Here is a 27001-nt window from a genome sequence, read left to right as displayed (position 1 = left end):
GTCCTCAGACCATGATATTATTAGAAGTGTTAGAACCTTAGGAGATGGCCTGATGGGAGGAGGTTAGGTCACTGCAGGTAGGCTCTTGAAAAGGATACCGGCCCTTCTTCTTCCTCTCTTTTCTTCTCACCTTTCCTGTTTCAAGAAGTACCAGCTGTCACAAGTGAGCAGCTGATTCCACATGATCCCACCATGATGTGGTGTCTCATCACAGGTCCAAAAGCAATGGGCCAACTGACCACAGACTAAAACCTCTGAAGTATGGGCCAAAATAAGCCTTTTCTCTTATTATGTTGATATATCTCGAGTATTTGTTATAGCGAAAGACAGATGACTACCACACACAGCCTTTGATCTTCCCAAGTAATAGTGATCTTATGAATAAATTTAATCTGAGAACCAAATGATCTATAAACACAATTAATTTCTTTATAAAGACATCTGACACCACTTTTATGATTACAATCCTTTCAACAGAAAGTGAAATGCTAACAAATGCAAACTTAGGACAATATCACAGGAAAATTATTTTCTAATACATTTTAACATACTTGGCCCCAGGTTCAAGCAGAAGTACCTCTAGGCAAGCTTGTTACTTCAATGTATCCATGGGCGACCAGCTCTTGAGACAGATTTCCCAGATGGTACTCGTCTGCTGTGGCAAATGCTGTGCAGTGCATCAGGTTCTGTGAGCACAAGGTGGGTTACCAAGAGGCTCAAAACATCCGTGATGGCTACTATGTCCCTAACTTAGGGGACCTCATTTGGCAAAGCCAGAACTCAAGTTTTCTTCAAACATCTCAAAAGTTCATACCAGAGAAGGGATAAGTATGAAGACAAAGAAGTTAGAGAGACAACTATCAGCTCATTGACAGAAGCATTTGCTTCTGCTAGCCAAAAAGATGGAATAATGATCCTGAAAGGGAAGCAGTGCTCCAACTGGCAGTGTCTGAAGCAGCCTGAGCAGCTTTCCAACCCAGAGTTTCTGACTCTTTCACAACATTAGTATTTGATGTCCTTAAAATCCACAAAAGAATTATAATATCTTTATTCTGGCTAATAGTAAACAAAAAAATCTGCAACTCTGAGAACATGTCCTGTCCGTCAGTGCTTTGCTGGGGGTCCTGTCTGTACAGACATGTGGATACCTGTGTGTCCATACCACATATACATGGTAAGCAATTTGCAGTGATTGTCCAAACTAGCGGGAGGAAGTTAGGTCACTGGGATGTGACCTTGAAAGGGACACTGGCCCCTCTTCTTTCTCTCTCTTTGCTTCCCAGCCACCATGAGGTAAGCAGCTTCATCTGTCATATGCAGATGTCAGTTTAGTTGACCTAAGCCAGCTTAAAAAAAAAAAAAAAAAAGTCTAATAAAATATAAAAAAAGAATAAAATACAAAATATCATGGTGCATTACTCATTGTAAGAGCAAATGTTACTATATGAAGTTTTCTGTCACATATGTGTCTACTTATGTATGTCACTATGTATATAAAATGGTGAATATATTTCTCACCAGAGAAGAGGTCAGGAAAGTTTGAAAGCTATCAGCATAAGAATTCAGACAAAAATATGATTGAAATTTTTTTAAAAATCAAGAATAATAATGCCTACTTTATAGGGTTATTTTAAAGTTTAAAAAAGCTGATAAATATGTATTTCTCAGGACTGTTCAATATTTATTGAACTATAGTTGGTCAAAAGAAGTTTAAGAGTCACTAAATGAACAGTTCTTCCTAGGACTTCCTCAACTCAACTCCTAGGCATTCCCACTCTGAAATTCTGGAGAAGCAGTCTGTGAAGTCCTTCCTTCCTCTGGCTCCTGTTACTTAATTCCTACCCTTTCTCCATTAATGGGCTAACCCTGCTTTGTCTTCTCCTCAGTCTGTTACACAATCAAGTGGCTTAAAAAGCAGCTCAGGAGTAAATGGAAGACTTGAGAAACCACAAAAACTGAAACGTCAAAAAATCAACAAAGTATCTATTCAGAAGCACACCAAGTAATTAGAAAAAAACATTAAGTCAGATGAGCTGAAATCAGTGGAGAATGATGAGGTAGCCCCCTCTTGCAGTGAGCTACTTCCCATAGCCACACGTGGAAGAACACAAGCGCACACACACCACACACAGACACGCTTCAGAGACCAGGTAGTCACTGGAGGGCAAGAATAGGATGGGCATGGCCTAGACCTGCCTGGCTTCATGGAGCTTAAGCTGGCTGAGAGAAAGGGAGTCCTGTCAGAACCATCAGGTAAGGCACAGCGCTACTCGGTGAGACCTGGCAGATTTGATGTGGCCTGCTGGACAAAATCACAGCATGTTAGGGTGGGTGCCTTCTCTGACTGCGACTGATAATAAGATCGGTTTCAATTGAGCAGGGGGGAGGCGCAAAAAGGAGAAGACAGAAGATAACAACAGTCCAAGGCCAGTCCACGAGGATTAGCCTGTAACTGTGCTGGACACAGTGAGCTCCGACAGCCACCCGGGTTGATCTTCACAGCATTTCTAAGATGGGAGTCACAAGTCAACAATGAATTGAGAGATTTCACACAAAATCCACATTTCCCTACCATCTTTTGCCTAAGTGGAGATCCGGCCACCATGGACTAGGGCTGAGTAGCGGGCCCAGGTCACAGCCACACAGTCTTTACCTCAAATGTCTCACATCTGCTTTATTTTTATAACTGGCCCAGCCCACATGTGCTAAAATGCATGCTATTTTGAACTTTGGAAGAGTGGTGGTCATTCAATCACTATTTCTACGAGAACGTACATTCTGAACTCCAGACTACAAGTAAATCTTTAACATTACCTCTTTTTCCATAGCCATTCTAAGTCTGAAGATTGTCACCTTTTCTTTTCTCAGTATCTTCTATTTAGTTTGGCTCAAAGAGCTCTTCAATGTCACAGGTATTAACAGGGCTCACCATACTCCTCTTAAGTTGTGGCCTTCTAATAAAAGACAATTCACAAGTTTTGAAACTTGACTTTTTTGACATTTGTTTTGGTTTTGATTCCAAATTTCAATTTTTCATGTAAGACCATTTGGAAAAGGGAAAGAGAACCATGGAGTGCCTTGTCTTTGAAACCCCACCACCAGCACCTTTTTTCTTTGTGGTACTGGGCGTTCTACCATTCAGCCACACCTCCAACCCTGCTCTAAGTTGCCCAGGCTGGCCTCAAACTTGCAATTCTCCTGCCTCAGCCTCCCAAGTGGCTGGGATCACTGGTGTGTGTACTTCACCTGGCCATATCTCCTACTGTTAATTAAAGGTGCTGTTACTGAATGAGAAACTTTTTTCCCTGGCTTTTTACAGTGAATCCTTATTTATTAAGCATTAGTTACATGTACGTATGTAAAGCAAATTTTGGATTTTAACTTGGGGATAAGTAACTTGTTCTTAAATAGATGGACCAAATCAACCCAAAATAGTTACTGGATTTAGGCCCCAAATTTAGGCCTATGTTAAAACATTGAACCACTGTATTTCTGTATGTTTTGTTTCTATGGCCACAGAAGACATGTTCCAGCAGATGGGGCTAGAAATCTATACAAGATTCTTACACTAACAGCACCACATGCTCTGAAAAAAATTTTTATTCATACACTATTACTGAAGAAAAAATAGTATATGATCACAACCTTATTTCTATTTTACTATTATTCTAGGATAAACTTATATTTGGTCTTTGTCCTTGGCTCCTGGCACAGAGCTCCTAAACCCTGGTAATTTCCTAAGGGATACCGGGTGATAGGAACATTTTTTTGTTGTTGTAATATTTGGTATCTGCCTTGAGTTTTTGGCACACAGCTTCCAAATCCCCTGAAGATTCTCAAGGATAGGTACACCTTTTGTTCTAATAAGGTGATTCTTGGTGGGCTCTGGGATAGCTTCAGGATGGGGGACTGGTTGCCAGAAACAACAAACTTTGAATAGAAGCTTGGAACTTTCAGGCCCTCCTCTCAAATTCAGTGAACCTCTTCACCTGGATGTTCATGAGTCTTAGTAAATGTATCTAAATTGTTCCCCTGAGTTCTGGAGCCATTCTAGCAAACTGCAAATTCAAGAAGGTAGACATGGGAACCCGATTTATAATCTGGGACTTGGGGCTGGTGTCTGAAGTGGGAGGCAGTTCTAACAGACTGAGTTCAATCTTACTAACTCCATACAGGGTCACAATTGAAATGAATTGTAAGACATCTTACTAGCATCTAGAGAGTTGGAGAATTCATTGATGGAGGAAAAACGCCCCATATTTTGTTGTCAGAAGTACTGTGAGGCCTGGTGTTACACACCTGTAATCCCAGCAGCTTGGGAAGCTGAGGCAGGAGGATCCTGAGTTCAAAGCTAGCCTCAGCAAAAGCGAGGCACTAAGCAACTCAGTGAGATCCTGTCTCTTAATAAAATACAAAATAGGGCTAGGGATGTGGCTCAGTGATTGAGTGCCCCTGAGTTCAATTCCCGGTACACCCCCCCCCCAAAAAAAGTACTGTGACTATAAATAGACTATACTTAATAAGGAAAATATGCATTTTTATTGCTACACACTGAATGTAGATCAAATTTACAAAATACAGATACAAATACAGATATAAATTATATTACTAGTAAATGCTTTAGTGGGCTGGTGTTGTGGCTCAAGGGTAGAGTGTCTGCCTAGCACATGTGAGGCCCTGGGTTTGATCCTTAGCACCACATAAAAATAAACAAATAAAATAAAGGTATTGTGTCCAATGACAACCAAAAAATAAATCTTAAAAAATGCTTTATCTTATAAACTTTTTGGCTACAACCTATAATGAGAAATCAGATTATATACTCAATACATATATGTAGATAAAACCAGTAACTGCCACAGAAACTTCATAAACCAGTCATTTTTCTTTATCATAGCAAATGCATTCCGGTATTCTCTACGCTATTCCTTTTTCTGTAAAAAGTTAATTTTATAACATGCTATGAGGTCAGTCTGAAAAACACTAATGGGTGTTCCATCATTCTCCCTCTGATGCCAGTCTCCATGCTGCTCAGGCCAGTGAGTCTCACCCTCTGGCATTCTGCTCCTGAAAGACAGGACATGTATAAGGAGCACTGCCATTGCTCGTCTGCTGAATTATAAGCCATACTCAGCTATCACAGCAGGTTATGATTTCCATAAATGAGACCAGGTAGAGATTTAATTCCAATCTGGAGGGTGACTGAAACCTCAGGCAATTCCAAATACTTGCTCTAGAGCAGGTGTGGGAACAAGAGGAAGCGGACATGCTTCCTGACATTAAGCAGAGGCCTTGCCCTGTCTCAGTCAAAGGTGATGGAAAGGGTTGCCCTGTAACAAAGAAGTCACCAGTCCTATGACATTCACAGGAAAATGGAATAGCCCTCAACTTGGGGCAGAAAAAAAGTAAGCCTTATGTCCTAGGAACAGACTACTTAGTCATGCCTGAAGACAATCTTCCTGTGAAAGGTAAAATACTCAGAAAACAAAGCTCCACACTTATACTACTTCAGATCACTTAGAAATATAATATTTTATCTTTATTTTCCTTATCAAATGGGCTTAAATGAAAACTCAAAATTTAAAAGCAACACACTCTGGTTTTGCGAAACTCCTAATGAAGTCACTATTACATAACACAATGTGGCCTCTGAAAAGACCCACAAAATAAACACCATTTCTATTAAGACATCATCTATTTGTATCTACCTCCCTCCATGCAACCATAAATCAGATTAAAAGAAATGTACAACCCCCGATGATTGCCTCTATTTTAATTACTGGATGTCTCAAAACTAAGTGCTCAAATAGATTGTTCTTACTAAGTCCCTGGTAAAATGTCTCTGTTCACATTAAATGTCTGCTTTTAAATTTGAATGTTTTTATTATCTCATTTGAAACTGTGTTGAATTTTTAGAATTCAAATCCTTTTGTGGAAAGAAACAGGAAAAAGAAAATCCTAAAGAAAAATAAAACATGGAATTCAGGAAAATGGCTTCTAAATCTAAGGACAGCCTAAGGAAACGGAGCCTCTTTGGGGGTTCACAATGAGTAATGATAAAAAAGGCGACACCTTCAACCGCATCAGCTTCTTCACAAGAAACTCCATGCACTGTGAGGTACACCTGACAAGAGAAAAAATGAGTTGCCCTTCCTTTGGGATCTTCCATTCAGGTTTTGATCCTTAGTGTCATCTCTGTCCCCTGAATGCTCAAATTCCCAGACCAACCCAAGCTCTTGGAAGAAGAGGGGTGTGAGAGCAGCTTCTGCACACATGACTGTCCTTTACATTTTGGGTGTAGAGAAACAATACAAATAGAGAAAACAACCCAGGACCCAAACCAAAAATCATTCATGAACTCATAATGACATAATCTGATGATTAGTCATGAAGGGACCGTGAGCTGCATAGTAAAAATACACACACACACACACACACAAACTGAACATGCTCAGAATTGAACATGCTTAGAACCAAAGTTTGAAGACAGACATTCTAACCTGCTTTTTAGTAGCTTCAGAAGATCTAATCAGGTTTTAAATATTTACATTTTTTAAGTTTTTGAAATAGGTATTACTACATTGCCTAGGCTGGCCTCAAACTCTTGGGCTCAAGTGACCGTCGATCCTCCTGCCACAACCTCCCAAGTAGCTAGGACTATAGGCCTGTGCTACTAGGCCCAACTCGATATTCCTGTTTTTTTTTTTTTTTTGCAGGGGCAGGGTAGTGGGGATTGAACTCAGGGGCACTCGACCACTGAACCAGATCCCCACCCATATTTTGAATTCTATTTATAGACAGGGTCTCACTGAGTTGCTTAGCACTTCACTTTTGCTGAGGCTGGCTTTGAACTCTTTTTTTTTTTTTTTTAATATTTATTACTTGTTGATAGACCTTTATTTTCTTTACTTATTCATGGGTGGTGCTGAGAATCAAACCCAGTGCCTCACATGGGCTAGGAAAGCATACTATTGCTGAGTTAGAACTCCAGCCCTGGCTTTGAACTCTTGATCCTCCTGCCTCAGTTTACAGAGCCACTGGGATTACAGGCATCCGCCACTATGCCCGGCTCTATTTTTAATGTTGATGACTATTGAAATTAAAGATTTCATTACCTCTTTTCCATGCTTTCCAAATTAACAAACATTAAGTACAAGGCATAGTTCTTGGTATTACACAAAACACAAAGGTCAAAAAAAGTGTCTAATCCTAACCTTAACTGTTTATCACTTAGAGGAGAAATGCAAATTGCTGCTAAAAAATTCCCAGAAACCTCTTAGCAGTGAGTAAAACACCCTCTTGAACCTTCAGAAGGTAAAAAAGAGAAAACCCTCTTGCTCCTTGCTTTTTGAGTTCACCTTGCCACATCATTGCACCACCTGTCTGCATAGTTACACCTTTTAAATATGATGAAGAATTTCCAGATTAATTTTTTGAAAAAATAGGTGCTTTTTGTAGTCCCATTCTCAGATTGGAATTAATGCTGTTTTCCAAAGGCCAATAACTTTTTCTTAGGCCAATAATTAATCCTTTCATAAACTATATTTTTATCTTTTATTGCCTATATTTTGTCATTATGGATATCACTAATTCTTTTAAGATTTTGAGTCTGTTTGGATTAATTAGGCTTCAAAGATCTTAAAAGAAATTCTGAGTTGGTAGCTAGCTCTCTTGCATTAGGGGCAGGGCTGCATTGCAACACATGCTCGTTTAGAGAATAAGCAATGAGTGATAAACACAAGTGCCAGAGCCACACTGCGTTTACCTCGCTCACAGACAGAACTGGAAGGTTGGTCCGGGATGGCTGCCTGGTCCTGGATGCTTTCAGTGGTCTCTTCATCTGTGGAAAGTCTTGCTTTGGAACAACTGTTTCAGTTGAAGTAGATGAACAATGCCTCTTTAATATTTTTATAAACCACTTAGAACCCAATAGATTAGGTTTGTGGGTCCCCTTCCTGTGAGCAGGATACGATTTCATGGATGGAAGACCTGCTTTCTCATCCTGGCAATGTACAGTATTTAATGGACAGAGTTTGGTTGTATCTGATATTTTCCAGTTCATTTCCAGGATCTGGGGCTCATTCAAACCACCAGCTGCTACAACAGGAAAGAATGAATCCAAGTTTTGGTGTACTGTCAAGGGGTTGCTGCATATTGTATCCTCAAGTTCCTTGATCGGTTTTAACGTTAGATGAACAAGTCTTCGGCACTGATGTACTTTTGATAATACACTGTGGGATCTGGCCAGGGCTTTGAGAAGTCTGGCAGGCATTACCACATCCCACGCTGAAAGAAAAAGATTTCAGATTTCAAGTTGGTTTTGTTTCCTTAGTGTTTTAAAATTATATGTAGGTATAATTTCTCTATGAAATAAGCTTATTTCTTTTAAAATCTGTGAAACAGAAAATCTTAACCTAATTATAATAGAACAACAAGTTTAAAAAATATACACATGTGTATGGCTGGGAGTATAGCTCAGTGGTAGAACACTTCCTGCCACTAATAAGGCCCTGGTTCAACCCTTAGCACTGGAGAAAATAAGTACACATGGAACATTATGAGATTAAAAAATTACTAAAACACACACACACACACAATTTTCTTAGTTTACTTCAATAGCATTTCATTTAAAAGAATCCATACTTACAAATTCATTTACAAAAAGAAAAAAAAAAGCTGGGTGCAGTGGTGCATACCTGTAATCTCAGAGGTTTGGGAGGCTAAGGATTGGGAGTTCAAAGCCAGCCTTGCAATTTAGCGAGGCCATAAGCAACTCAGTGAGACCATGTCTGTAAATAATTTTTTTTTTTTAAAAAGGGTTGGGGGTGGTGGGATATAGCTTAGTTGGTAGAGTGCTTTGCTTGTACAAGGCCCTAAGTTGATCCCCAGCACCACAAAAACAACAACAAAAAACAGAAAATGGGTTGGGATTGTGGCTCAGTGGTAGTGCACTTGCCTAGCATGTGTGAGGCACTGGGTTTGATTCTCAGCACTATGTACAAATAAATAAAATAAACCTCCATCAACAACCAAAAAAAAAAAAAAAAAAAGGCGGGGGGTTGGGTATGTGGCTCAGTGGTTAAGCGCCCCTGGGTTTAATCCCTGGTACCAAAACCAAAACAAACAAACAAAAAAAACTTTCATTCAACCTTTACGGTGAGATAAGCAACTGGCTGAGGCCAAGGATGTCTCCATGAATGGACGAGTGTCCCTGCCATAGAGGTGCTCCCCTCTCCTGGAGGAGACAGGCATTTTCATCTGCTCACCATAATTTCATAGAATAAACCCCACCACTGAGCTGTAGTCCAGATGTCGAGGAAACACACAAGGAACTCGCTCAATTCTACATGCAGAACTGGGAGAGGCTCCCAGAAAAACTGAAGCTGCTTCTTGAAACAGAAGATGCTTTTTAGGTTGGAGCTGGGCCTGACAGGGGGGTCAGACATGTCAGATGTACAGAGTCCAAACAAAGGAAAGAGACTGCAGATGTAAGTATTTTCCTGTCTTATCTACAGTATTAAATATGTGTTCTTTTTTTTCCCCAGTGCTGAGGATGGAATCCAGTGCTTTTGCACATGCTAAATAAGCACTGTACCACTGAGCACACTGACAGCCTCTAAATATATGTTCTTTCAAAAGTAAGCCTATGGATCAATAACAGTTTAAAAAAAAAAAAAAAAAAGTTAGGTGGTACAGATTCAAGTATGAACCCATGACTTCAGAATTCACAGTCCAGCACAGGACACAGAGTGTGATGTGTAAACACTAAGGGGTCTGGAGAAGGGAGTGTGTGGGATGAGAAGCAGTGTAGCACACTCATTATGGTGACATATGAACTGGATCTTGAAAGGGCAGAGGGATCAGCAAATCAAACAGACCAGGTACAATGTATTATTTATCTGACAAATAGAGTGTAACTTCAGGGGAGGGCGCAGGGAGCTGAATGAGAAAAGGATGGAAAAGGAGCCAGGAGCCAGATTCCAAGAGGATTTATTAGGTGATCCTATGGAGTTTCTTTTTCTTTTTTTCTTTGGAGGGTACCTGAGGATTGAACCCAGGGGCACTTAACCACTGAACAACATCCTTAGCCCTTTTTTATATTTTAGAGACCTCACTGAGTTGCTTAGGCCTCACTAAGTTGCTGAAGCTGACTTTGAACTTGCAATCCTCCTGCCTCAGCCTCCCTGGAGGCTGGGAATATAGGTGTGCCCCACCATGCCAGGCCATCCTATGGAGTTTCTATGGACAGAGGGAAACCAGAACTTTTAATTGAGATCCACAGGTCAGATGTATTTCAGAAAAATGTCTTTGGTAAAAAAAGCAAAGGAGTTACTGAGACAGAGTAAGACATTACTTTCTACATACCAAGTGCTCTATGTTACCTTATAATAACCCAGTGAAGCATTTTACAGATGAGAAAACTGAGGTTCAGAGAAGTTAATTGGTTAGCAAGTCACTACACTGTATTGCTTCCCTCAAGAAAAATAAGGACAATTATGAATCACAGTGATGTTTATGAGGTAGAACCTGCTGCTTTCAAATATCTTCAAAAGCTGTTATTCTGTTAGTTTTCCTCAAATTAGGTAATATAGTTCACCTTTAATTAGTACTATCCTTGCTAGTATAATAAGTACATTTTGGAGAAACTATAAAACATTTTAGAAATCTGTACACAGAACTGGATTCTTTCACTGTCTCTGATCACATTCTTTACCTCCACATTCTAACAACCGTTTTAATATGGGAGCTATGTGAAAACCTCCACAAAAATGTAAAAGCTACAGGACAAAGGAGAAGTATGTTTTCTCTGTAGCTTTGCTGAGAAAGACACAGATTCCCCCCGTCACACACACACACACACACACACACAAATTTTAGGCATTGCTAAAAACCAGAATGCATTAGAGGTAAGTGAAATTTGAATTGCATGAACTAAAGATAAAAAAAATACCAGATTTAAAAATTTACCCTAACATTACAAAAGCACATTCTCATTATAACTCTTGGTGGCTTCTGTTACCTGTGTAGGTCAGCAGTGAAAATGAGCCTTCTGATGCCCTGGCCTCTGAGCTCTGACCTCTTTTCCTGGGTGACCTTGTTTTCCACTCTCACCCAGCCGTTCACTCCCACAATCACATGTTCTGATCTATTCAGTGGCACCCAGCCAGCACATGTGTCTACTAAGTACCTGAAATGAGGCTAGTATAGACTCAGACTTCATTTTAAAAAAGGAAAATGTCTCGATAATTTTTATATTGTCTACTTATTGACATAATACTTTTTGATATAGTTGGCTAAATAAAATAAGTTGTTGAATTGTCATTTATTTTTACTATTGTCAATGCAGTTTCTAGAATGCTTAGGATTTGTGCCATGCATATTTCTCTTGGACAGTGCTCTCTAAATCTGCTACCATCTCTGAGTGGAACCTTGTATCATTCCCAATTTCACCCAGTCGACTCTTCAAACACTACCGCCTATCTTCCCAGCTCATTCCTTCTACTACCCATGGCAAACAATTCTCTCAACCCAACAGGACCTACAATTAGATGACCCACTCACCTTTTCATTGTTTCTCATTCCCCTGACATCACTTCCTCTACACCTGCTTATATGTTCCACAGCCTAACATTATAATCTCTTTCCTACCCTATGAAACCAGTGTGTCCCCCACCACATGCATGTGACATAACCACAACTAATTAAACGTAACTCACCTAATTTGTGCTTGCACTCCTGCAGCCGAATGTGCTTAGACCAAACAACACACTGTCCTCTCTCACTCTAAAACCAGGACCACTCCAGGGGGTCCTTTCATGCTGCCCAACAATCTTACATCTCCCAACTGTAATCCACTCTCCACTCTCGCCTCAAAATTTCAAGTCTCCCCCTTCTTTCTCATTCTCAATAATGACTTACTTCTTCTTTCACTGATAAAATAGAAATGATCAAAAGGGAACTTCCACAAGACAAACCCGCAGCCATCATCGACCTGCCTACCCACTGCTTCTTTTCTATGACAGAGCCAAGTCCTCCACAAATACACAGAATCTCATCCTTTTCTATGACAGAGCCAAGACCTTCTTTTCTATGACAGAGCCAAGTCCACCACAAATACACAGAATCTCATCCTTTCCCACTTTTCTCCCTTCTCCCATGCCTTATTTTCCCTTTCACTAGAACATTCTATATATCTGTGCTATAATTTCTCCCACTTAAAAAAAATTAACTCTCTTCTGATCCCATTTTCCCCCTTGCACACTTTTTCTGAGTTCCTTTCCTATTCCACTAAAAGGAGTTTTATTCATTGTCTCCAATTCTTCTTCTCTGATTTCTTTCAAACTCACTCCATTTGGGCTTTCATCCCTACCACTTTATCCAAATTCACCCGTTAATGTCGTCAAAGACCTTCACCTTCCTAAATCCTTTGCTCATTTCCCAGTCTTCACTTTACCTGACATATCAAGCATTTGATGCAGTTGGTCACTCCACCCTCCTTAAAGCACCTTCTTCGGTTGGTGTCTACAATTCTACACTGGCAGTTTTCCTTCTTCCTCAATGACTGTACCTTCTATTTTTTCCTGGTTTTTCATCCCTCAAGAATGGAATGCACCAGGGCTCAGTCTCTAGGCTTCTTTTCTCCTCAATCCGACTCTTGCAGTTTTATACATCATTTAAATATAAATGGACAGCAACTGTTTACTCTAAACCACTCTGATAAGCAACCAAAATGTAACATGTTCAAAACTGAGCTTCTAAAATCTTCCCACAGTCTTCCCCATTCACAAATAGCAATTCTTACATTTGCTAAAACCCAAAACCTTGAGTTGGCCTTGATTCCTCCCTTCATTCTCCATACCCAGTTTGTCAGTAATTCCAACTGGCCTTATTCAAAGCAGTTCTCACCACTGATACTGTTACCATCTGGTCTAAGTTACTATCTTTCCCACATATTATTTTAATTGCCTCTTCCCAACCCCCTTCAGTGCTAAGAATTTAACCCAGGGCCTCCTCACACACTCTAGGCAAGTGCTCTACTACCAAGCTACATGGCAACCAGTAAGAGCCTCTTACCTGGTCTCCCAGCTTCTGTCCTTGGCCTCCTATAGATTCTTCTCACATACCAATGAAAGTGATCCTTTGAGAAGCAGGACCACATCTTTTCTCAGTGCAAAATTTGATGATGGCTTCACATTTCTTTTACAATAAATGCTCCAAACCCTTAAAATGGTCTTCAAATACCCACATTTTCTGGCTCTTCACCACCCCTCTGACATTTCCTACATTTCTTGCCCTACAGCTCTGCTCCTCATCTTGGCCTTTGGATCTTCACACTAATTGTTCCCTAAGCTCTTCTCCCAGGAATCTATAAGCCTAGCTCCCTTATCCCCTTCAAATATTTCCCATCTAGCAAAGCCTTCCTCCAGACGCTTCATTCAATACACACAATCGGCACCATTTCTGATTTCCTTCACTTTCTATTTCTCCATTTTATTTATCATTACTTGCATATCTTGTATTTTTAGTTTATTAATTCATACAAGAAATATGAACTGAGTCCTTACCAAGTGCCAGGTATTGTGCTAGGTGCTTATAATACAACTGAAAATAAAAGACAAGAATCCCTTTTGAACCTTATATTGGGAGGGGGCAAACAATAAATGTGGCAAATCAGTAAAATATACATCAGTGACAATGCTAAAGGAAAAATAAAACAGCAAATATTTCTGCCTCCTCTAAAATGTAATCTCCATGAAACATATTTTTGTGTTTGTTCATGTTGTATCTCCTGTGACAATAATGCCTAGACATAGGCATCAGCTGATTTTTAAAAAATGAAATACAAGACATATACTCAGTTCATGGGCACATTTTTACTTTTTAAGAATAACAGCAATTAAGAAAACGGTTAGAGGTAGGTTACGATTCAATGCATAAGTAGCACTCATGTATGCCTTTATATTCCTTGAATGCAAAACTACCCTATTCATCTTTACAGCTACCACCATGCTCTGGCTCAAAACTGGGGTCAACAAGTGTTTGCTGACTTAGAGTGCTTTTTATTCCCAGCTAAGTCCACCGAAGATCACTGTAAGAGGCAGGGGAACCTAGCAGTACTGAAGAAACCTGTTATCACCAGGGAGGCTTCGGGGGTCCAGGGGCCAAGTCAGAGACCTCGGTGCGAGGCCACACAGGTGCTAAGGAAAGGCAGTGTACTAACCTCTCCGAGAAAAGAAGAAAGCGCCAAGGGCGCGAACTTCCGCAGCAGGGCCACAGGGCAAAGCACAGTCACCCGGCAGCCGCCGTGCACACCGCCAACCCTGGTCCCGGGAAAGCTCTTCCTCCCAGAGCGCGTACTGCGCAAGCGTACAGAACTGCGGGCCCCGCGGTGTGCGAGCGGCCCGGGCCACGTGATCGCCGGACCACGTGACTCGCGCTGCCGCGACCTCTTCCGCTCCCTAGGCCCTGGGACTCCCGGTCCTTGCCTGCTTCCGCCTTCCGCCCGCTTCCTGATTCCGCTCCACTCGTTGCCCTCCGCTGTTGTCGCCTTCGTCCCCGGAAGATCTCTGCGTCCTCGAGCCAGCCATTGTTTGCCACTTGTCCGGGCACCAAATAAAGTTTTTCGTTCAAAAGCACTTTTTTTTTTTTTTAAGCTGCAGCACACGCTTTCTCAGCTCCTCCTTCGCTCTTCCTGTAATCGGCGAAACCCGAGCGTTGGGGCCGGTAACGCCCGACGGGATGGCTGATGCTCCGGCGTCTCTCTCGGGACAGGACGTGGGGTTCGTCTCGCTTTTCTCCTGCCCACTTTTGCGGCGAGCCAGGCCTAGCCGGGAACGTGTGGGTAACGATCGGAGGGTGCGCGCTGCCCCGAGGCTGCGAGTTCAAGTCCCGCCGTGGGGAACCACGTCCCAGGGCGCCTTCTGGGGTCCCGCGGACTCGCGTGGGGCGGGAGGCCGCCGCCAGCTCAAGACTCGGATCCGCTGTGCAGTCTCTGTCGGTGGCCGCCGATTTATCCACTGTAATAAATGCCCTTGTGTGTAGGGAGGGTAAAATTCTCTGTAAAAGTTGGGAATCGGAGGTCTGTGGGGATGTGTGTTTAGTCCTGGCGCTGATCAAATTAACTCATAATCTCACAAACAAAAAAAATGTGTGTACAAGTAGCTCCCCTTGGAGTAGCGGGACCCCCAGTGGACGCCTGAAACCCGAATCCTATATTATAGTCCTATGTTTTTTCCTACACATACCTATGGTGAAGTTTTAATTTTATTTTTAAAAATTAATTTTTATTTTTAACTGCACCTGCAGTTAAGTGATAAGCAAAAATAATAAAACAAATTTATTGATTTAAAATTTAGAAATTGTATTTTTGGAATTTACCATATGAATATGTTTAGAATGTATGACTACATCTGGGAAAGGAAAAGTGGATGGGGAGCAGGATTTACAGTGGTTTGGGGCTATTTAGGCAAAGCTGTGGATGATAAATGTAACACCCATTTGTATAAATTGGGTGGCCAAGTTCCTATTTGAAATAGGTCATTCCTTCAAAATATTGCAGGAAACAGAAGTCAAAGACCTACCTGGCCAGGGAGTATATTAAAGCCAGAGAGGCATCAAGGCCCCCTCAGGGTCCTGCACATAGGGGAGTGAGCACTTCCTTAGGAGCCTCTGGCCTCACCTGACCAGGGACCTTATGGAGGGTGCAGACCTCTGTATGAGGAAAGGTAATAGAAAAAGAACAATTCAATTAAAGTGAAATCTCAAAGGAAGACCTTCATTTGTTTTTGAATCTGCTGCCTTAGAAAATTTGTGTCCATTGGTTTATGTTCCTTCCTCTTTTCAAAGTATTAGTGATTTTATAAAAATTCTAATCAGAGTAATTAATATTCATATCAGACAAAAACAATGCTTTACTATACTTGAAGCACCACAGAATCTTAATGTGTTTTTGCAGTTTTTTTTCCCTTAAAAGTTTCAGAGTTATCATTTAAGAAAACCTTTGAAGAAGTGTATATTTGAAGTATTTGAAGAAGTACCTAAGCCCAATAATTTGAAAACTGGCATAAAATACTTGAATTTTCAGGAGTATAGTGATCTCAAATTAAATTTGGAATAAATGATTTGAATAGAGGCATTCTTTTCAAAACTATCTTGTGAACTCTGTTGGTTTTACTTTGTGTTTGGTGATTTGAGATATAAACACTGCTAAGCTCTGTATTACAGATGTTTAAAAAGCTGCACAGAATTTCACCACCTAATCCTGTTTTTACTCACTGAATCAAATGTTTTCTTAAAATCTAATCACATAGATAATCTGTAAATCTTGGTTTCATATGTCTAAAATCAAGAATCATTTTAATTTTTTAATGCAAGTGTAAACTTTTCCTCATCTCCAGGATTCTTCATTTTTAGACATTTATGGAAAAATCTCTGATTTTTTAGCTGTATTTAGAGTAAGACAAGTAGTTCACCTTGTTTAGTGGAATGGAATGAGGAATTCTTTGTGCAGATAGAGAAGGTAGTAAGAAAAACCTTTGAAAAGAATTGAAATAAAAATAGATGCATAAGTATTTTTAATTTATTTCATTCCTCAAACGCATTAGAATCTTTAGCGCAGTTTTACCTCTGTTGCCTTATTCGTCTTTCTAAGCTGATGAAGTTAGTAAGTAGTAAGCCTGGAACTAGAGCCTCCTTGCTTTCAAAGCTAATCTTTTCCTAGCTATCTCATTGTTAAACTGGTTTCTGATTCAGGAAAAGAGAAGGATGGAAAGATAAGAAAGATTAAAACTGGGATTAGAGGCACCAGGATAATTTAGTTTCCATGACATAACAGAAGTTTTCAGATTTTCTTTTGTCAATATAGTGGACAAACGGGTTTACTTTTTCATAATTGCATGGAAAGGAATTTTAATTTAAATCAGATACTCCAGAAACTAAAAGATGACCTATCTTTTAGTGTTAAAGCCACTAAGTAATGTATGTGACTCTCTCTTCTAGATCATTTGCATATCTTACAATTAAAGACAGAATACCACTGATTTTAACTAAGGCTATTGATACATTGCATCGACACAAAAGTGAGTTTTTTGAGAAACATGGAGAGGTAAGAATTGTGTTTTAACTTTACTTTTTTGACAGAATGAGAGTAGGTATTGAAGGTTTTTGCTTTTGTGTAAGATATCAAAATGAATACACGGGCCAAATATTTATCTGGTTTTAATGTAATATGTTGAAATGAAGTATAATCGTGGGTCAAGCCTATCTCCAGCTTAGAAAAAAAGAGTTGATGCTCTAACAACGTAGTCTGTCATGTATTTAGACTTTGGAACATGTTTTTAATATATATCATGCTATAAAATAGTGATTAGGTTGTTGACTTGCACAGAAAAGCTTTTGTAATTTCAAATTTGGCTGAATTATAGTATTTATATTGCTAATTTAAGTTCTTAAGTCCTGGAAGATCAGGCTGCTATGAAAAACTAAAAGTGTAGAGTAATATGAGTTCTGATTGATTAACATGATGTGATTGAAGCTGTGAAAGATTCATTGGCATTCAGAGTGAGGTAGGACTTTAGAAATCACCTTGTCTATTCTGTTAATGGTGAGGAAAATTCTAAATAACTATATTATTGGAAATAAAGGTCTTTACACTTGCAAGTCCAGTAATCATTCTTTTATATAAGAGACTGAAAGATCACACATACACCAATACATTTTTTTTTTTTTTTAAAGAATCGACAACAAAGATTTAAAATGATTGGTGATGTTTTCCTGGGCAAATTGAAAGGAGCAAGGCAGCATACAGGCAATTTGAGTGTAATGTTGGATTTCCTTCAATCTCCTATATATTGTCTTCAGAACTAATCCTGGCATAACATAAAAGAGGGCACCTACTGACCTATTGTTCTTTTTTTTCTCCAATGGGAGTTGAAGGTTGAACCCAGCAGGGTTCTATCTCTGAACTACATTGTGAGTCCCACCCTCCTTTTTGAAACAAGGTCTCTAAATTGCCTAGTCTGGAGTCCTGGGTAGCTGGGATGTGTACCCCTCTTCCCACCTCTGCCTATTGTTCTTTGTTGCTGAGACTAGCCTTGAACACTGACATTTCTGTTGATGTTCCATTGTTTATCACATAAGCACAATTTTGTTTTCTGTGGATATATATACTTATCACTCAAGTATCATTTAACCAAATTTGGGTCATTTGCTTGAGTATTTGGTCATCGTCTTAAGCAAATTACCATAATTGTTTGGTAATTTCAATATTTTCTACTGGAGTGACCTAAAATATAATATGATTGACTCTTGGTATGTTGCTGCTTGGCCTGTATGCTCATATCATTAGACGGTTAAGAATGAGAAAGCAGACTCTACTGTCCCTCCAGCCCTACTCTCTTTCCCACTCCTGGATACAGGACAAGATCTAATAAAATACTAACTTAAAGTCTGTTCTTAGTAGCTTTTTTTTCCCTTCATGTCTCTCTCATACTTAAAGCCACTCTTCTTAAGTCCCATGTGTTCTCCAAGCTTCCTGAATCCCCAGCTACAGCAAAACCATGTTTGTCCCCAAAGGAGCCATGCTACAGATTTCTGCCTGTCAAGCCCATCCTATTATATTACCTGGTTGGCAGATATGGATCTTGTGGAGATGGGTCTAGGCTTTATTCATCTTTGGCTCTGAGCACAGAATTTGGCACATACAGGTTCAGTAAATGTTTGAATTAAGTTAAAGCAAAATAACAAACTGGCATTGACACAAACATTGGTTCTTAGCTCTGACAAGTATTTGCTGCTTTAAAAAGAGGGTACTTACCCTTTAAAATCTTCAGTTTTTGGAATTTATTATTAAATAAAGATGCTAATGATTCCAGGATAGAGATTTGGAGAAGGAATAATTCCTCTTGAGAAAGTTAACCATATTGGGACTTGCAGGCTTAGCTCCTAAAACTTCGTATTTTTTACAACCTTTTCTATTTCTGAACCTGAAGAGTATATAAAGCTTCAGCCTTTTGTTCTACTTGGAAAAAAAAAAATGACAATTGGATGTTGGGGATGTAGTTCAGAGCATTTGCTTGGCATCAGGAAGGCCCTTGTTTTGATCCCTAGCACCACCACCAACAAAACAACAACAACAAAAAAAAACCCTGGGGAGATGTTGGTGTTGAGTATATTGACCATTATAGGCCTAATGGTAGGGAGTGAATATAAAATCATTCAGCTAGGCTTAATGATTATTTCCTACATTTATTCTGTATGTATTTTACAAGGTTTATATATTTTTTAAAAAATTAGGCAAGAATTTTGCTGGTATAAAAGTAAAGGTGCCATGTCACTTTATTCTGATCCCATGACACTTGTCCCCTCTCCAGTTGGCTTGTTAGGTGATATAATACTGCAGTGCCTTGTCTATCAGGGTCTCTCTAACTTATCTGGAATGCAGTAGAGAACAAAGAATAAGAAAACCCTCTTGATATGCTAAGAGGGATCTCATGAAGGCCAGAATTCTTTTTCTAGCAGTGCCACCAGAGAAGTGTAAAAGACAGGGAACCTGGCAGTGGTGCCTCAGCCCACCTGAAGATATAGAAAGTCAGAACTTAAAAAAAAGTAAAAAGCTGATAAATAAGGCATGATTATGTTAGTATGAGATCTATGTGTTCTCTTTGATTTTCAGCTCAAGAATTCTAAATTTAAGTGTTTACAGGAATTTGTAAAATACATAAACAACAGTTTTGAAATCAATACAGGATTTTTCTTTCCTTTTTAAATTTAGGTCCTTATCATAAAAGTATACCACCCTAGAGGAATTATATACACAGGCACACACTCACTGTCATTTTTCCCCCCTCCCTCAGGAAGGCATAGAAGCTGAAAAGAAAGCTATTTCTCTTCTTTCTAAGTTACGAAATGAATTGCAAACAGATAAACCAATCATCCCTTTGGTTGCGAACTATGTTGATACGGACATATGGAATCAGTACCTAGAATATCAACAGAGTCTTTTAAGGGAAAGTGATAGGACACCAAGTTGGTTCTACTCACCGTGGTTGTATGTAGAATGCTACATGTATCGTAGAATTCATGAAGCAATTATCCAGAGGTAAGTGTATAACTATTAAAAAGCAAATGATTAGACAGTTTGTGCTTTTTTTTTTTTAAGAGTGAAAGATAAGTTTTCAGTATAAACAAGAGATAGCCTGAATTTAGTTGAGTTCAGCAAATATTAATTTGCTGTAGGACATTTCCATAAATTATATCAGTTGAATAGATTCTTAGTAATTTGAATCCACTTGTCCAAAACAGACATAAGATTGAATCTAGTATGAACTTACTAAAGATCCTCATAAAGACTCTAGAGTACAACGAATTGTGGTTATTAGCAAAAAAATGTTAATTTGAAATAATTATATATAAACAAATCAAGTTGGGACAGAGGAAACAAGCAAATACTTTATTCATAAAAATAGTATTTCAGAGTTTATAAGGAGTCATCAGAACAGCAAATTCCTCTATTGTCTCACATAGTATCTTAATGTTTAGTCCCGTATTTTGTTTGGGGTTATTATGAAGAATGCAGATACAAACATTCCATCACATTTTTAATTAGAATATGTATTTCTGTTGGGAATATATCTAGGAGTGAATCACCAGCTTACGGTGTGTGCTCATACATATAGCTTCAGTAGATTGTAAAGTAGCAAACATTTCAAAATGAGAACATTTATGTGAGGTCAAAATAAGGTTCATTATCAGCTTATGAATAATTTGTTAATAAAACATAAGAACATGTGTTGCCAAAACATTCTTCAGGAGAGCACCAATAATAAGTATTTTGGCCTTTGTGGGCCATATGGTGTCTGTTGCCGCTGCTCAGCTCTGCCATTGTGTGAAAGTAGCCATAAGCTATATGTAAATAAATGAGTATGGCTGTGTTGTGGGAAAACTTCATTTATGGACACTGAAATTTGAATTCTACATGTCACAAAATATTGCTTTTCTTTTGCTTTGTAATCATTCATAAGTATGAAAATCATTTTTAGTTTGCCTATTATAGAACACAGGTGGTGGGCCTGATAGGGTTTGCAAGCTGAGGTTTGCTGACCCTGCATTTGAATGTCTGCATCTAAATGGATTTTGTTGTTTTAAGTCACCTTGAGAGACTTAACTGATTTCAGCAGTGCTGTCATTGCTAAAAATAGCTTTGTATTCTTTGGATTTTCTTTTAGAGCCAATTTACAGCTTCAAAAAGAAAAATTAGTTTTATTATTTTTGTCACTCTTTATTAATAAAGACCAAAACTGTGTCTATTCAATTTGATTACATATTTTATTATACTGAAATTGCTCTGAGTGATTTTTGGCTGTTTCTAAAAGTAAGGTGACTCCAGGGGAAGACATGTGGTCACAGGACATTTAATGATATGCCACAGGTTCTAAAGAAAATTCCCAAAGTGCTTTGCGCAATGGCAGCATCCTTGGAATAAAGGTATAACTTCCCCTGGTGACTGACTGACCAGAAGGAGGCAGCCATCATTTGGCTATATAAGTGCTGGTATGTTTTTACCCTAATATGGATGGCTCCTGAGCAAAGTAGCTAATTTAGAACATCAGATCATCAGAATGTCTTCTCTATTCTGTTAAGGCTATTGTGTTAGTATTCCTATCTTCTGAGTTATATTTCTGTCACTGGACAGCGTGAAGATGTAGACATCACATAAACACAGCCTTTGGTAAAAAACCTGGGAATAAAATTTGACATGCACACACTAAAAATCTATAAGATCTATTAGTAAATGATCAAAATTTGTCATTCTAATAATGCATAGTAAATCTGATTTAATTCCAGTAAAATAGTTGATTTGAGAATCTTTGACAATTAAAATGAGTTTGGGAATTTATTTTTGTGTAACTTGCTTATCTGTGTTATCTAGTATCTGTTACCATTGATTATTGAGACTGGATAATTTTTTCCCTTTAAAGTACTACAATTAACCCAAATTTGTTTTTTCAAAAAGATATAGACTTAATATAAATGTTTCACTTATGTTTTTCTTCTACTTTAGTCCACCAGTCAATGACTTTGATGTATTCAAAGAATCCAAAGACCAAAATTTCTTTGAGTCACAGGAACCTGGCATTACTTTATGTACTCACTTGCAAGAGTTCAAGAGTACTATTGAAGACCTAGATGCAAATCAGCTGAAAACTGAGTTTTTTCATCTTCTGCAGGTAAAGATCAGATCCTCTGAATGTGTTTTTTACTCAGTTCTATAAATACCAATATTGTCGGCTTACACAGTATTTATAGATCAGTACTATATATATATAGTTAGTAGTTTTTTAAACTAAATTTTTGTTTGATTTTTTTTCCTTTTGAACTTTCATCCTTGACTTTTTTTAGAATATAAAAAATAGTTTTCTTTGAATATGTTTTTTGTCCCATAGGTAGAATATATTTTAAAGAAAAATGAATACTAATCTGTTTTCTGCCATCTAATTTGGCCAGCTACCCCAGGCTGTTCCCCAAATAAAGGTAGCCAAAGTTGTCATCTTTTACTGCCCACAGTGAGCAAAAGGTTAACATCCCAAGAGAAGCCTAAAGTGAGCTAGTTTGCAGGGAATGTTAATCTGTTTTTAAAAGTCAGCACTCACGAAAGTCCACGCAAATACTTACAGATCTACTGTGTCAGACACTTCTAGATGCTGTACATTTGGTGATAGGAAAACAGGCCAATTCTTCCTGTTGTAGAACTTGTAATCTTGAAAGACTATAGATAAATAATTGCATCAATAACTGTGTAGGTGAAATGAAGGATGTGGGAAGGAGGTCAACAGAGAACCTAACCTCAGTTGATGAATGAATGCCATTATTTATGCTGTTGTGTGTATTTCAAACTATATAAAACAGTGGTTTTGGACACTTCTGTTACTCTTTAAGCCTTATAATTTTTTAAAAAAATTCATTTATTTGTTTTTTTAAAAATAATACTCTTGAGATGGAACATGTATTTTCCTAATTTCATTCTCAAGACAGGGTCTTGCTGTGTTGCCCAGGCTGGCCTCGAACTCCTGTGCTTACACAGTTCTCCTGCCTCAGTCTCCCAAGTAGCTGGAGCTCAGGCGTGCACCACTATGCCTAACCATATTCCTTATTTTAAATCACAAAGAAGGTAGAGTCTGTTTTGGCCAATATTTATTGAGTACTTCTGTAGGTACATTATTTATATGCATAATGTCATTAATTCTCACAAAACTCTGTGAGGAAAGTATTATTGCCTAATTTTTCAGTTGCACAAGTTGAGCCTTAAGAGTATGTATGTAAGTAACTTGCCAATGATCGTTAATTGAAGATGCTGAGATTTGAACCCAGGTCTAATTCCAGAACTTGCAGTCTTAAACATGTAATTTTATGACTTAAAAAAATAGGGACCTATGTATCATTTTCTACAAAGTAACAACTTGGAATATTAATTCAGCTTTAATCCAAATTATTGATTACAGTGGATCTGTTGTCCATATTGTTTTATTTAAAGTTAGGTCTTGCAAAATCACTGTGTCCAATTTTTTATTTTACAAAAAAGAGAACCAAATCTCAGGCAGGTTGCCATGTCCTAAAGGTAATGTAATTAGTAAAAGAAACTGGGCTATTTTCCGGAGGACTGGGAGGAAAAAAGGAACTTTGGTTTTTCTTTTGACTCTGAATTACAAAACCTGATCCTCTCCATAACATTTGATGATGTTTTAATATCCTCAACATGCAAAGCCTCATTCTGAATAAACAGTGTAGGTGTTAAAAATCATTCAAACCAGTGAATTTGTGGGGGGGGCGGGATTGGTACTAGGGATTGATCTCAGGGGTGCTCTACCACTGAGCTATATCCCCAGCCCTTTTTATTTTTCATTTTGAGATGGTCTAGTTAAGTTGCCCAGGCTGGCCTTGAACTTGTGATCCTCCTGCCTCAGCCTTCTGAGTCCAGTAGCTGGGATTACAGGCATGTGCCAGCATACCTGACTCTGAAACCAGTTTTTTAAAAGTTTATTACATATTGACTAAAAATTTCACTGTTTCATCTTACTGATAGAACATCATGAAAACTTACTTTACATTGAGAAAGTATAGATCTGGTGGAGTTTTTTGGAAATAAAATTTATGACTATTCCTAGCAACCCCTCCCTTCACTGCCTACATAACAAGAGTTTTGTTGGTTGTTAAAACAAGGATGACTGTTTTGTACTTTTCTTTTTCAGATTTCACTCTGGGGAAATAAGTGCGATTTATCTCTATCAGGTGGAGAAAGTAGTTCTCAGAAGACTAACCTAATAAATTCTTTGGAAGATCTAGAACCTTTTATTTTAGTGAATGATATGGAACATCTTTGGTCATTGCTTAGTAAATACAAGGAAACAAGAGAAAAAGTACCCATAGTTAGAGTGGATATTGTTCTGGATAATTCTGGGTTTGAACTTCTTACAGATTTAGTATTAGCTGACTTTTTGTTGTCCACTAACCTGGCTACTGAGATTCATTTTTATGGAAAAAGTATTCCATGGTTTGTTTCTGATACTACTATACGTGACTTTAATTGGCTTATTGAACAAGTAAAACATTATGATCATAAGTGGGTGTCCAAGTGTGGGGTTGACTGGGAAAACTATATTAAAATGGGTAGATGGGTTTACCATGATCATATGTTTTGGACTTTGCCTCACGAATATGCGGCTATGTCCCAGGTTGCCCCTGATTTGTATGCTGAACTACAAAAGGCATGTTTAATTTTATTCAAAGGTGATTTGAATTATAGGAAGTTGACAGGTGATAGGAAATGGGCGTTTACTGTTCCCTTCCATCAGGCTCTGAGTGGCTTCCATCCTGCCCCTCTCTGCAGCCTGAGAACATTAAAAGCTGAAATTCAGGTTGGTCTGCAGCCTGGGCAAGGTGAACAGCTCGCGGCTTCGGATCCCAACTGGCTGATCACTGGGAAGTACGGAGTGATTCAGTTTGATGGTCCACTCTGACCTAGCCTAGAACTCCCAGGCAAGCACGAGGATCTGAGAAGCACCTTTTCATCTCCAGAAAAGCAGTGTGTGAATCTAGTCCCTTGGCTGCTCTGCATCTGCTCTGGGATGCCTTGCTCGGACTTCTTGTCACCTTATACTCCGGATGAATTTTCCTTGGAACCTTGCACTGCACTACAGTATTTTGGGAATATATGTTTTTACATAGATACACTTATATTTACAAACATATACACTTTTGTTGGAATTTCAGTAACTATTTCAAGTTTTTTTTAATTGGGTAGAAAGCAAAATATAAGTGAATTCTGACTTTTAAGTTGAATATTTTTTCTTAAAATGGTATGCTGCATGGTATTTAATAACCTAGGCAACATGGAATTTTATTTAACTTAATTTTGGGCTCTTAAAGTAATGGCTTTGTGAAAATATTCATTTGAATGACTTTGTGAAAAGAGGTAGTTTTTATACCTGTGATGCTTGAACACAAAAGTAAAATTTACCTCATAAGTTAATTTTAACTTTTGTTCTCCTTGAATTTTATTTTATTTCAGTAGCTTATTTTATTTGCATGCAGTTGTATTTTTTATTAACTTGTGGAATGGATGTTAGGAAATGTGAAATTGGACACATGAAACAAATGGTATTTAAATAAATATAATCTCTTACATTCTATTTATGATATGCATAATCAACTGAAATTATTATTTTACCACACAAGTGTTTTAAGTGAACATATTTTTTGATTGTAGTTTTAGAAAAATGCTTTAGATGGAAAAGAATTTCTATGCATTGAATTTGGATACTACAATAATGAACTCATTTTTATATTCCACATTTTATTGGTCATTGCAGATATTAAAAACTAAAAATTCATGTCAATTTGTTTTAAATGGAAATGTTTTTCTGCACTGGAATAATAAAAGGAATAGTACTTAAAACTTTTTGTGGTTTTATTTTCTACTGGGGAAAAATTAAGGAGAAAATTCAAAATGAGATCTGTATAATAAACTCATAATATATATCATATATGTTGCCCAAAGTAGCTTTCAAATAGTGTAACTTGTAAATTAGGTTATAATCTATGTTCCTAAATGCTTAAAATTTTAAAATATTCACACATTTTGAATTTACTATTTCTTATCTGCATGTGTTTTAAACATTATTACCAGAATGCTTACCACATTTCAATTCTTTGTAGACAATAAATTTAGAACACAGTTGACTTCATAGGGTGAGCAATTATTTTTATGTATATATATATATATTTTTTTTTTTCCTTTCTACATTTTACCATGTAGTTTGCTAAGAACATGACCTTAAGGTGTATGGGGAAGTAGTTTACCTTCCAACCTCTCTCCCCAAAAGGGCAAAGAACAAGAAAGAATGGCACTGTAGAAGAGGAAGTCAATTCAATGGGATTTTTAGTAGGCACAATGGTGCACACCTGTAATCCCAACAGCTCAGGAGGTTGAGGCAGGAGGATTGCAAGTTCAAAGCCAGCCTCAGCAACTTAGTGAGATCCTAAGCAACTTAGTGAGACCTGACTCAAAAGGTAACAAGGGTTGGAGATGTGGCTCAGTGATAAAAGCACCTCTGGGTTTATCTCTCCTCCATTTAAAAAGTATTATTGTTTTTGATTCTAGGCAGCCTGCTGGGTATGATGCAGTATTTCATTGTTTTGACTTGTCTGTAGGTACTTTACTCATTTAAAAGTTAAAAATTATCTTTTCACTATTGAATTTTAAGATTTAAAAATATGTTCTGTGGACATCTCATTGTGTATGTAAATATTTTCTCCCATTCTGTGGGTTGTCTTCACTTTTTAAATGATATATTTGCATTACAAAATTATTACATTTTGGCAAATCTTTTTAATATTTTTTTCTTTTGTCACAAAATACTGTCTGATGGGTTTCGGTTTTCTTTTTCTTTCTTTTTTTTTTTTTTAGCATTACTGGGGATTGAACCCAGGGCCTTGGGCATACTAG

The 27001-nt window shown here is 38.2% G+C and overlaps 2 protein-coding genes across 5 annotated transcripts in view; one reads left to right on the top strand and one right to left on the bottom strand.

The window, feature by feature from the left end:
- Positions 1-14370, bottom strand: part of Rmnd1 (required for meiotic nuclear division 1 homolog) — a 41161-nt gene extending 26791 nt beyond the window's left edge. The window contains exons 1-3 of one of the 4 annotated variants that reach the window (XR_011707694.1): positions 14222-14370; positions 7766-8286; positions 578-686 (exon numbers count right to left, since the gene is read on the bottom strand). Coding sequence is in view for 3 of the 4 variants with exons in the window: in XM_027939428.2 (XP_027795229.1) it covers positions 578-686; positions 7766-8272 (616 nt within the window). In the remaining variant the exon portion in view is untranslated. Of the gene's footprint in view, positions 1-577; positions 687-7765; positions 8287-11020; positions 11090-14221 lie in introns of those variants that run through there. The other 3 variants (XM_027939428.2, XM_071612911.1, XM_027939430.2) reach the window with 3 other exon arrangements.
- A 102-nt stretch (positions 14371-14472) lies between these two features.
- On the top strand, positions 14473-26020 carry Armt1 (acidic residue methyltransferase 1). The gene is made up of 5 exons (XM_027939578.2): positions 14473-14780; positions 16999-17104; positions 19854-20098; positions 22061-22226; positions 24246-26020. Exons 1-5 carry the CDS (start codon positions 14740-14742, stop codon positions 25011-25013), a joined length of 1326 nt encoding a protein of 441 aa, XP_027795379.1. The 5' UTR covers positions 14473-14739; the 3' UTR covers positions 25014-26020.
- The last annotated feature ends 981 nt before the right edge of the window (positions 26021-27001 follow it).

The sequence above is a fragment of the Marmota flaviventris genome, chromosome 6 (assembly GCF_047511675.1).
Source record: "Marmota flaviventris isolate mMarFla1 chromosome 6, mMarFla1.hap1, whole genome shotgun sequence".
Classification (NCBI taxonomy): Eukaryota; Metazoa; Chordata; class Mammalia; order Rodentia; family Sciuridae; genus Marmota; species Marmota flaviventris.
The sequence above is the reverse complement of the archived record's forward strand: the minus strand, read 5'-3'. Positions and strand labels throughout refer to the sequence as shown.

Bases quoted from the DNA above. Each gene is read 5' to 3' on its own strand.
- Armt1 (XM_027939578.2), top strand. From the start codon at position 14,740: ATGGCTGATGCTCCGGCGTCTCTCTCGGGACAGGACGTGGG. The intron at 14,781-16,998 runs GTTCGTCTCGCT...TCTCTCTTCTAG, and splicing joins CTCTCGGGACAGGACGTGGG to ATCATTTGCATATCTTACAA. The intron at 20,099-22,060 runs GTAAGTGTATAA...CTTCTACTTTAG, and splicing joins CATGAAGCAATTATCCAGAG to TCCACCAGTCAATGACTTTG.